Genomic DNA, 12,498 nt, shown 5'->3' on the forward strand with positions numbered 1-12,498 from the left:
GGTTACTTTACTGTCAAATATTCACCTGTGGGTTTAAAGATTTTTCACATCATCCTCTTCATGTAAAATAACATGTGAGATATTTGCTAAATTACCGCCTTCGAGTTGCAATATGGCCATTTTTCTGAAGGTGGACCATCTGTGGTACATGACTACCTCTGACAATCTAATGTGAAAGTCTTTTTTGTTGCGTGTGCAGTGGTCATTAACATTTCACCACCATCAAAACACCTACTTGTTTTGCTTGACTGAAAATAAAATATACAAATTGTTGTCTAAAATATTTCCACTAAACAAACTGCAAATGGGGGTTACCTGCATACCTGCTTCTGCACATACTGTTTACACAGAATTCCTCTAATTGTTATAGAGCTATAGAGAGCTAGAGCTGAAAACAATGACAATATCTTTAAGTACAGAGTAGAAATAGGTAAGCTGTTCTGTGGATTTTGTGTGACAGTAATAGTATTTTGTCTACAGTACAAAATGAAACTGAAGTGGCATGACACCTGCTCTAAATCAGTTGCCGACTGTGGTTATGAAGCCTCACGCGAGCTGATGGAACAGTCACACCTTCAGCACAAAAGTAAATGAACTGACAACAGAGAGATGTTTTTTGAAAATTGTCTGGCTGTTTTTTCTACTATAATCTGTATTTTCTTACATATGACAAAACTCTGGAATTTCTTTGCCACAGACACTATTTCCAAACACTTGCTAAACCCCCCCTAGTGCAAGCAGAGTCAGAAGAAGTGAAACGTTTACTTCATTTCCTTACAGAGCGTTAAAACAACACCCATTCTCCACTTCCTGTATCTGATTCTGCAGCCCACACAGCTTTAAATTGTAAATTACTGAGGACGCAGTATGAAGATTTTTCTTGTCATTTTGATGCTACTGCCTGGACTAAACTGTGGTAAGTTTGTCTTGCTTGTAACCAAGTAACGTTACTTTAGTTTAAGTGTAAGCATGAGGAAAAAGTAGTGACCAAAATAATTACTCAAGTAAGAGTAAAAAAGTACTTGGAGAAAATTTGACTTGAATACTGAAAGTAACTGAGCGTAAAAGTCTTTTTCATGTTTCAGTTGCGACATAAATTGAGAAACAAAACATGAAATAACTGTACTTTCTGAAAATAGAAAGAAAGAAAATACCTTGAAAACATTAGTAAGAATTAAGTAAAAAAAAACACACAACATACAGTGGGAGGAAAATGTCATGAATGAACGCTTTGGAATTTCTCACATTTCTGCTTAAATTGGTCATAAAATGTGTCTGATCTTCAGCAAAATCATAAGAATCAGTTAACAATGTCTGCTTAAACTAATTCCACCCAAACATGTTACATTTTTAATGCAATAAGAAAAAATCTTTTTCTTTGTGTGTTGTGTGTTTGGGCGGTAACAGAGCATCAACATCAAAACACTGCCCCCACTGTGAAGTCTGGCAGGAGAATCATGGTGTGGGGCTGTTTTGTTGCCTCAGGGCCTGGACAACGTGCTATCATAATAGAAAAAAAAACATTCACAACAGCATGTGAATAAGTGAGCACACCCTTGTATTAAATAGCTGGCCCTGCTTTTGCAACAATAACTGCTTTTCTGTAGTTGCAGATTAGACGCTCACAACGATCAGGATGAATCTTGGACAATTCCTCTTTACAAAACGGCTGCAGCTCAGCGAGATTCCTGGGTTCACTTACTTTTTCCTCCCTGTCCAGTGAATGTTTGCACGTTATGGACATTAAAAATATGACAGCATGTAATTGTTTGGGTGGTATTAGTTCAAGCAGAGGCTGTTTATTCATTTTTATGATTTTGATGAAGGTCAGACCACATTTTATGACCAATTTAGGCAGTTATGTGAGAAATTCCAAAGCGTACACATACATTTCCCTCCCACTGGACATCTATTTTGTACACTTCATTTTAATATTAGTCTAGTAGAAGTACACAAAAAAAACATTTGCAAAAGCAGTTACTTCAAAAACTTACTTAAAGGCCTTATACCTGTTTTTTTGATAACAAACAATGAAAGAGGAAATGTTAGTTAACAAATTTGTAGTGTCCCAATTCTTTACAAAGACGAGTTTATAGTAAATTTCACTTGCAGGATATTTTTTTTTGGGTGACTTGCACAGAAATGCTATCAAACCAGCCTGCAAGTTCATAAAAATGATACAAATTCTTTATAATAAGATGCACAATGTTTTCCCCACAAATGTCTAGGTTTACAAAATACTAATCTAATACTTGAGTAAATGTAACCGAGTACTTAAAAAAAATATCTACATGGTATTTTCATTCTATTCTTTCCAGGTTTTCTGATGCCCGGTGACACTTTTTGCAACGCTACAGAGGATACCACTTGTACTGTGACTGTTGGAGGAAATGTCTTCTTGCAAGTTATGAACAATGCCTCTGGCTCTCGCATCCAGTTCTCCAATGGATCTAAGGAGATTTTCACTATAAAGAGAGGATTTTTGGTGGTGCGTGAAAATGTATTCAGGGACCGGGTGGAGGCGTTCATGGACAATGGGACAATCAAGATTCAAAATGTGGAGTGGGAAGACGCGGGGCAATACAAAGTAGAGATTTATAATTTGGAGGGAGCGATTCTGAAGACGATGCACATAACGCTAGAAGTAAAAGGTGAGTGTTGGCAACTAGGACACAGTAACACACTGATTCTTCAACACACAGGAGCTGGTTTGATTAAAACATCTAACAAAAACAAAACAAGCAATAACAAGGTTTGAAATTGAAAAGATGTAACACAAAACAAAATAAAGTAATACAATTTCAGTTTTTCAATTTAGGACAACTCCGAGTTATGATACTGGCAATTCTGATGGCCAGAGTTGTTTTCACAGCCACAAATTATGGGATGATTTTTGTGCCGGTGGATTTGAGGAATAACATGGCGGTTTACAGCGTAGTGAAGAAGTCCACAATATCATAAAATATAGATATAGAGAGGGTGAGGGCATATAATAGAAAAAGAAAGATCTGAAATGAACCACCAAATCAGACTCATCACAGCAACATCAAAAGATAAGTGGCAGCAGAAACACAGTCTTACACAGAGGTGTCCAAACTATGGCCCAACTGCGGCCCACTTTTAATTGGCCCGCTGCGAATTCTCAAAATATAATTGATTTTTTATTTGCTTTAATTGAAAATATTGAAAATAAATGAAAATCCATTAATAGAAAGATGTGATCAAGGCTTTTTTTTACTTTAAGCATATTCAATTATTATTTTTTCATTTTATTATTTATTTAATACATTTAAAAACAAATGCAACAACAGCATTTAACATGAATGAAAGAGAGAATGAAAGTAAAAGCTTATAATGTCTGCCCCCTATCTTTATTAAAAGCATAATAAACATTTGATTGAATTTGCTTCAACTTTAATACAATAGAGGTGAAGTTATGTATCTGACCTCTACTGAGTAATATTTTTTTCTGTGGCCCTCAGTGAAAATAGTTTGGACACCCCTGGTCTAACACATCGGCCTTTTCAGCCTTTTGCTTAATCTTTCATTTTCAAAAGTTGACATATGTGTCAGGGAAGCACCAGCCCAACACATTTAATTCATCAAGTAACTCTACAATGCACCAAATTTAATCTAAGTACTGATGTTACATCTTTTTAATCCAGCAAACCTGTGGCCAATTGTTGTGTTCGCCGGCGCTTCAGTGGGAGCTTTTCTATTGGTCGTCCTCGTTTCTTGTTGTATCTACAGAAAAGTGAAGACACGCAAGCACAAGACAGGTACATGTAAACATTTAAACATTTACTGTGATAAATACAGTGTCACACTGAAACAATTACCTTTTTCATTATAGGTTCACCCATATGAATGAAGTGGAACTGTTTTACAAAGCACAATGAAAATCTATGTGTCCTGGAATAACAATAAAACCTCTAATAACTTTTCTTTTGTCTAAAATGTGTGTGTGTGTGTGTGTGTGTGTGTGTGTGTGTGTGTGTGTGTGTGTGTGTGTGTGTGTGTGTGTGTGTGTGTGTGTGTGTGTGTGTGTGTGTGTGTGTTTTTTTTTTTCTTTTTATGTCAATGACACCCTTCAAATGACTTCTATGAGTGAAACAACGCAACAGATAGATTTAGTTTTTGTTTGAGTTTAAATGAAATGTGTTTGAATCAATTTGTTTACAATTGTGCTCTAAGTGTGTTTTAAATTAGTTGGATACATTCACATAAAATTACTTTTTATAGCCTTCTCCATTTTGTTTGTTCGGTAAACAAATTTCACATAATGAATGTGAAAGACTGTTTAGGAGCAGACGGAGCGGAGGGAGCTGCGCAGGAGGAAGAGTAAGGAGGAGGTGGAGGAGGAGCTGACCAGTGCAGGACACCACGCTCTGAAACAGGGGCAAACCCGGGAGGCACTGCACCATTTCAGAGGATCAGAGGAGACTGAAGGCAGCCAGGGTGCTATGGTTTCCCCAACCTCCAAAAACTTGCTGGTCAGGTTGACCCACAATGCTCAGGACTAACCCCACACCTTGTACAATATTAACCCCAGACTTGATATGACTTTTAATGATTTTGTTTTGTGTACAGCTTTGTTATATGTCACATTTGTGTTTTTTGTGTGTAAATTATTTACCCAATATTGCCCGAGTGCTCGGAATTGTTTTGATCACTGCAGTGGTGCGCTTTTGTGTCCTGAAGAAAAAAATCTGGAATAAGAGAGGCCTGCAAACATCACAACCAGAACCAAGCCTTGAACTTTTGGTGATTTAATGCAACAGAAAAATACCTGTATTATTTTAAAAGCATTTTATTGTAAATCAGAGGTGTCCAAACTAAGCCCAGGACCATTTAGACACCTCTCCTTCATGTCCAGTATATGGACATCCTCATCTTGAAAGCTGAGTTGATGTTTGTAAGGAGCTTAGCCATCGATGTTGATGAATGCGCTTGTGCAGAGGCTTCGCAAGTTTTCGGACACCACGGAAACATTAGGAATAACCACAGGCTTCCCTTTTATTTTGTTGTCCGGTTTCTGTTTGCTGTCCTTAGTTTTGAGTTCTTTGCTTTTGGTTTTGGTGAAGGCCCACTGTGGGTAACCACAACATTTCAGACAGTGTTCAACATGTTCCTTTTGTATTCCTTCCTCTTGGTCTAAGGGGTGATGGTAATCAAATGTTCTTGTATTAGGCTATATTCAAAGAAAAAGAGGAACATACTTGTGCAGTTTTGTTCAGTAGTTCTTTTTTGTGTAATTAGCTATTTAAGAGCTTTTTACTTTTCTACAAGTGCCTTGAAAGAATGATTGCTCAAACAAATTACTTACACAGACAAGAATCAAATAATGCAGAAGTTTCCCCAAAACTTGTTAAAACCACGTGGGAAAGAAAAACATCTGTCTCTTCTTTTACAAGTAAAAAAAACATGTCAACTAGACTTTGCGAAATTATAAATAATTGTCAACAAAGAGTGACAGAGGAAGGTTGATCAGGAGAACTTCATTGTTGTGTCTGACCCAACTGGAGTGAAATGATCATTCCCCATTTCCCAGCCTTTTAATTGCTTGTTTTGTAAAATATAAAATAAAATAAAATAGATAAAGTAAGGATACAACTAAACAAATTAACTCATTAAAATGGGAAAATGATTCTGTGCAACATTGTATTATCTCTGTGATTTCCACACGTGTCACTTTAGATTAGAGACAAAAGTGACAAAAAACAGATAAATAATCAGAATATTCACCTTACAGTGACAGTTTTGAAAGGCTTCTTGAGCCAATAAAAGAGAGCCTTTTTCAGACTCATCAGAAAAGAGAAGTGATAAACAGAAACACGTCCTTTCTTCCTGTGTAAAAAATAAGTTCAGCCTCTCAGTGTTCAGGCTTCAATCTCTAGTCGGGACTGCACTGTTCACATCTGAGACGAGACCGTCCCGTGTCACTGAAGGGGACACATGGGACCAGTGTGGGCTCTGCTGCTGCTGTTCCCCCTCGCTCAAGGTGAGGAGAGATTTTAGAAATGCATTTTATAGATGGATAATTAAAGTTTGCAGTGATATGTAATTTGAAAGAGTGTACTCACATGTGTTTACTGCTGCTCCAAATGACCAAATGAATTACTTCATTGTTGGTTAAACTCTTGCAGGCGCTGACACCTGTGATGCCAGACAGAACAACACTCAGTGCTATGGAGCTCTGGGAGGAACCATGAAGATCCAAATGATGGACAAGGGATCAACGACAGAAAGATGTGTCTGGGACAAAGGGGGAACTCTTTTTGAATGGAGAGACAACAGAGTTAAAACAAATAACCTGAAAGATAGATCTGAATTTATTCCCAGCACTGGAATATTCCTCTTACGTAGCTTATCAAAAGATGACAATGGTTCATACGCTCTGAAGTTCTTTGACAATGATGGAACAACAACAAAAACATTCACACATACACTAATAATTGAAGGTAATGACACAATATCTACTGTATGTTTTGGATTGGTCTCATTTTTAAATATTTAAATACCTAATACTTTTTTCTCCCTCTAGCTCCAGTGTCCTCTGTGCAGCTGAAGTTTGAGTGTCTGTCAGAAGGGGAGGTGAAGGCGACCTGTACCGCTGAGGGAGGGGGCAGTCCTGAGTTCAGCTGGACCTTAGACGGACAAAACCTCACAGACTCTCAGCTTCTTCCAGAAAACGATGATGACGATGACAATGATGAAAACAATGAAACCGATGAAAACGATGAAACCGATGAAAACGATGAAACCAATGAAAACACCATCACCCTGAAACAAAACACAGAGGGGCTGCTGCGCTGCTCCGTCAGAAACAACGTCAGTCAAGATCATAAGGAGCGCAAAATTTCTACCTGTGGTGAGTTTGAACATCTCAAAGATTAACATTTAATACTTATTTTGGAGATTCTCAACACATCTCCAACCTCGTAGGACTCCTGACTTCTTAAATTTGAATTTCTCCATCCCCTTCTTTTAATCTAACTCATAAGTTCACTCAGACTTCCTCTTAACCTTTAATGTACATCTTCTCTGTTTATAGGATACACATTTATCAACTGCATACTAAATGGGACACAAATATCAGAGTGGGTTTTTAAAGCCAATAACGCCTTGTGCATCAGACAAACAACCCCAGCAACACCCAGCACTGTGGGTAAGACTTCTGCACTGACCCCTTTCACCAATCAAACTCCTGACACTTGACTTAAGTTTTGATTGTGTTACGATTTCGTGTTTCATGTCCTCACATTTGTGTTTCTTACGTATTTAATTTACAGATTATTTACCCAATATTGCCCGATTGCTCGTGATTGTTTTGATCACTGCAGTGGTGCTCGTTTGTGTCCTGAAGAAAAAATGCTGGGATAAGAGAGGCCGGCAAACATCACAACTAGAACCAGGCCTTGAACTGTCTGAGATCTAGTGCAACAGAAAAAGACCTGTACCCTTATGCAGAACAAAGCAGCACGATTAACTGTGCACATACAGAACTAGTGTGATAGTTCCTCAACTGGTTAAAGGTGGAAGACAGAGTGAAAGCTGCTCTGCTTACTGCAACATGGAAAATATTACAGCTTAAGAATCCCAAATGTATCTATGAGCAACTCAAACAAAATCCAGAGTCTCATGGATACACAGCACGACAACTGCAGGTCCATTTCTCATACCAAGCTCCAAAACCCATTTTTTCAACAAACTGTAGCTTTCAGAGCAATGAAAGAATGAATAATTAACACAAAACAAGCATTGGCCTTTTTGAGAGGGTCGTATTTGATCTGCGAAATAACATAATACATGTCAAAATGATGTCGGCATCTGTGCTTGTGCTGAATGTGTTGATGCTGATTAAAGATTTTGATGATTTTATGTTTGTAATGATGGAATGTTGTGAAAACTGTAATGTTCAGATATGAAACAAAATGAACTGAAGATGGACTTTCGACGACGATATTTACAGTATATAATGTTTTGTCTGAAACATGTCTGCAATTAAAATTGATCTTAAATGTGTTGTTTTAAAAAAAAGAAGAAGGACCCCAGGAAGATAAGCAGGCCCATGGGTACAGCTAGGGGATCCTAATAAACAAACAAATAAACAAATGAAACCTGTATTATTTCAAAAGCATTTTATTGTAAAGCAAAGGGTGTCCAAACTAAGGCCAGGGGACTAAAGCCGGTCTTCAAACCTATTTTTTGCCCTCAGGCATGTACTGTCTGTTTCCATATGCAAGGCTGGGCCCCTCCTCTTGTTATTAAGCTATTTGATATTGTTTTCGCATTACCACTTCTTGCACTTTTCTTTGTTTCAAATCTATATTATTCATATAATCTAGAACTAAAATAACATAATATTTGCTTCTATAACAAAGTGAGTAAGGTGATAAAGCAAAACAATACATATTAACTACAGGCCTATAGTGATAGTGTTAATAATCATTTATATTAACATTATTATTTGGATGTTGTAAAACCAGAGCTGAATTGAGGGGATTTAAGTAGAAAAACAGTATTTTAGATTTGAAGCAGTTGGTGGGACTTGATATTGGCTTGTGTTATTGTAATATATTCAAATATATTCAGTTTTGTTCTTCTCGTGTAAATATTTAAGGGCTTTTTACTTTACTGTGAGCGCCTTGTCAAAATGAGTGCTCAAACAGATCTGCTTACACAGATAAGAGTCAAATCAAGCGGAAGTTTCACCAAAACCTGTTAAAACCACAAAGAAATATGTATAGTAACTCAGTCTCTCTTTCTCTTCATTTCCAAGTAATAAACATGTATAAGTGATAAATAATTGCCAACAGAGGGCGACAGAGGAAGGTTGATCAAGTGTAGGAGAACTTCATTGTTGAGTCTGACTGAAGTTGTGTTAATGTGGAGTTTATGTATCATTCCCTATTTCCCTGCCTGTTTACGGTCTCTGTTTGATGTTTGGTATTTCTGATTTAATTGCTTGTTTTGTAAAAAATGAAATACAAATAGATATATCCATTAAAGCAAGGACATAGCTGAACAAATAAAACTAAAATGTGAAAATGATTCTGTGCAACATTGTATTATCTCGGTGACATTGGCCACACGTGTCACTTTAGATTGCGATGCAAAAGTTTCAAATAAACAAAAGATCAAATAATCAAAATATTCACCTTTCAGTAACAGTTTTGAAAGGCGTCTGGCTTCTGTACATAGCTAAAGTATTTGAATGTTCAGTAACTAAAAAACAAATAATAGCCTATTTCTCTCTTGATAAATAAAAGGGAGGCTTATTCTTGCTCATCAGAGATAAAAAAGAGAAGTGAAAAACAGAAGCACTTCCTTTCTTCCTGTGGGTAAAATAAGTTCAGCCTCTCAAGTCGGGACTGCACTGTTCACATTTGAGACGAGACCGTCCCGTGTCACTGAAGGGGACACATGGGACCAGTGTGGGCTCTGCTGCTGCTGTTCCCCCTCGCTCAAGGTGAGGAGAGATTTTAGAATTGCATTTTATAGATGGATAATTAAAGTTTGCAGTGATATGTAATTTGAAAGAGTGTACTCACATGTGTTTACTGCTGCTCCAAATGAATTACCTCATTGTTGGTTAAACTCTTGCAGGCGCTGACACCTGTGATGCCAGACAGAACAACACTCAGTGCTATGGAGCTCTGGGAGGAACCATGAAGATCCGACTGATGGACAAGGGATCAACGACATATAGATGTGTCTGGGACAAAGGGGGAACTCTTTTTGAATGGAGAGACAACAGAGTTAAAACAAATAACCTGAAAGATAGATCTGAATTTATTCCCAGCACTGGAATATTTCACTTTTGTAACTTATCAAAAGATGACGCTGGTTCATACACTCTGCAATTCATTGACCAGGAAGGAGTGTTAAATGAAAGACTCACACATAAACTAATAATTGAAGGTAATGACACAATATCTCCAGTATGTTTTAGATTGGTCTCATTTTTAAATATTTAAATACCAAATACTTTTTTCTCCCTCTAGCTCCAGTGTCCTCTGTGCAGCTGAAGTCTGAGTGTCTGTCCAAAGGGGAAGTGAAGGTGACCTGTACCGCTGAGGGAGGGGGCAGTCCTGAGTTCAGCTGGACCTTAGACGGACAAAACCTCACAGACTCTCAGCTTCTTCCAGAAAACGATGACGATGATGAAAAAGATGAAACCGATGAAAACGATGAAACCGATGAAAACGATGAAACCAATGAAAACACCATCACCCTGAAACAAAACACAGAGGGGCTGCTGCGCTGCTCCGTCAGAAACAACGTCAGTCAAGAGCATAAGGAGCGCAACATTTCTACCTGTGGTGAGTTTGAACATCTCAAAGATTAACATTTAATACTTATTTTGGAGATTCTCAACACATCTCCAACCTCGTAGGACTCCTGACTTCTTAAATTTGAATTACTCCATCCCCTTCTTTTAATCTAACTCATAAGTGTCTCCTTCTCCTGACCAACTTCACTCAGACTTCCTCTTAACCTTTAATGTACATCTTCTCTGTTTATAGGATACACATTTATCAACTGCACATTAAATGGGACACAAATATCAGAGTGGGTTTTTAAAGCCAATAACACCTTGTGCATCAAACAAACAACCCCAGCAACACCCAGCACTGTGGGTAAGACTTCTGCACTGACCCCTTTCACCAATCAAACTACCCCAAGCACTGCTCCTGGCGCTTGGTACATTCGTAAGTCAATACTAACATGTACTAACTTGACTTAACCCTTTAGATTTGATGCACAGATGTTGTTCTGTGTTCATTCTATATTACCTAAGCTTCTGTTGTTCTAGTTACAGAACACTGGCCCATCTTAGTCGGCGTACTCGCAGCTGTTTTGATCGCTGTAATGGTGACTACTGCACTCTTTTGTGTCCTGAGGAAAAAGTCCCAGAATAATGGAGGTATGTATGGTAAAACTAAAGAAATGTAATGCTATTTATATTTGTTTTTATACAGTAAAGACTCTACACTGATTACCCTGCAGTGATCGATAACATCCACATTTATAACTACAGATCATTTCATTTATGCTCTCTGTAATTCATAGTTCCAGTGTCTTTGTAGGTTAGACGTCTATTTTAGAACCTTGTAGAGGTTTGATGCTAATTTGATCTTGATCTAGACCCAGTGATGAAGTGGTATTTTGTGGGAGGAGACAATAACAACTCCAGACCCAAACCTAGTCCTCACAGCCACAGTTGTTTCTGAAAACTTAAATTCCTTTCATTGAACATGATGCACACAGGCTCTAAACAAGCCCAAATAAAGTAGTAATTTAAACATTCAAACTTCATATAACCAGTGTGGGGGGTAACGTATTACAAAAGTAATGAGGCACAATTATATACTACTTTTTCAGAAACTAAGGAGTATAACATATTACTCCCACAAAATACCGGAATATATTAATCACAACAATTCAAGTAACTCGAGTTACAAGTGCACTCCCCCCAAATTACGGACACTGGTGTGTAAGATCTGCAGTTGCATGTAAAACAAAAGAGAAAGAATGGGGGAAAGAGAAGGAAAAGGAAATCTTTAACTGCAGTTTTGCTCTGTGGCATTATTTATATTTTCAGTTTAGATTTTGCCAAAAGTAACTCAAAAGTAACTCAAGGTAGTGTAACTCAGCTACATGTTTGAAACAGTAATGTGTAATAAATGGTAAATGGACTCAGCCTGTATAGTGCTTTTCTACCTTTATCAGGCCCAAGCGTTTTACAGTAAGGAACCAGTCACCCATTCATGCACCAATGTACACAGACACTGGAGGCAAGTAGGGTGAAGTGTCTTGCCCAAGGACACAGCGGCGGTGTGCATTTGCACAAGCTGTGATTCAAACCCACGACCTTCCGACCACGAGACGACCCGCTCGACCAACTGCACACGTGTGGCCCCGACAGTGGTGCATTTGGTCAGCTGTCTACAATACAAATACAACACAATTTTTATAGCTGTAATCACTAGCATAGTAACTTGCCCAACACTGCATTTAACACAGTAATACGTCCTGAACCCAAATCCAGCCCACTGTATGTTTTGTAGTTTCCAGCTATTACCATAGAAACTGGTTTGACATTTGAAAAACTTGTATCTATTTGCAGATGAGGAACATGAGCTGACCTACGCTGATGTCAGGATATTGCGACAGCCCGGACGGAGAGCACAGCCACAGCCGTCTGAGGTGGAGGTGGAGTACGGCCAAATCAACTTCTCAAACCAGAGACAGCCTGTGATCGAGGCAGCCGATAATTCTTGTATATACGCCAAGGTCCGGAGGTGATCCTTAGTACAACTATTCACCAACTATTTCAGTAAAGGTAATGTTTAGAGGGAAGAGCTTTATGACTAAATGAGAAATTATTTATTTTTTTATGAACTATAAGATCAACTATTTTAAGTCCAAGCCCAGGCAGCTTATGTTCCCCATTGTGTGATGTGGTCAATGCTTTGGCAAACCTCTGTGCTC

At 38.1% G+C, this 12,498-nt stretch overlaps 1 protein-coding gene and 2 long non-coding RNA genes across 3 annotated transcripts; all 3 read left to right on the forward strand.

Annotated features, from left to right (window-relative positions):
• Positions 1-787: 787 nt before the first annotated feature.
• Positions 788-3,885, forward strand: LOC306963157. The gene is made up of 3 exons (XR_013792890.1): positions 788-916; positions 2,319-2,651; positions 3,666-3,885. It is a non-coding gene; the product is annotated as an uncharacterized lncRNA (long non-coding RNA).
• A 2,876-nt stretch (positions 3,886-6,761) lies between these two features.
• On the forward strand, positions 6,762-7,471 carry LOC306963233. The gene is made up of 3 exons (XR_013792896.1): positions 6,762-6,871; positions 7,055-7,168; positions 7,293-7,471. It is a non-coding gene; the product is annotated as an uncharacterized lncRNA (long non-coding RNA).
• A 1,890-nt stretch (positions 7,472-9,361) lies between these two features.
• Positions 9,362-12,498, forward strand: LOC306963541 (uncharacterized protein). The gene is made up of 6 exons (XM_079557115.1): positions 9,362-9,472; positions 9,610-9,924; positions 10,008-10,325; positions 10,530-10,715; positions 10,820-10,930; positions 12,134-12,498. Exons 1-6 carry the CDS (start codon positions 9,427-9,429, stop codon positions 12,310-12,312), a joined length of 1,155 nt encoding a protein of 384 aa, XP_079413241.1. The 5' UTR covers positions 9,362-9,426; the 3' UTR covers positions 12,313-12,498.

This window comes from Gobius niger (assembly GCF_951799975.1).
Source record: "Gobius niger genome assembly, chromosome: 5".
Lineage (NCBI taxonomy): Eukaryota > Metazoa > Chordata > Actinopteri > Gobiiformes > Gobiidae > Gobius > Gobius niger.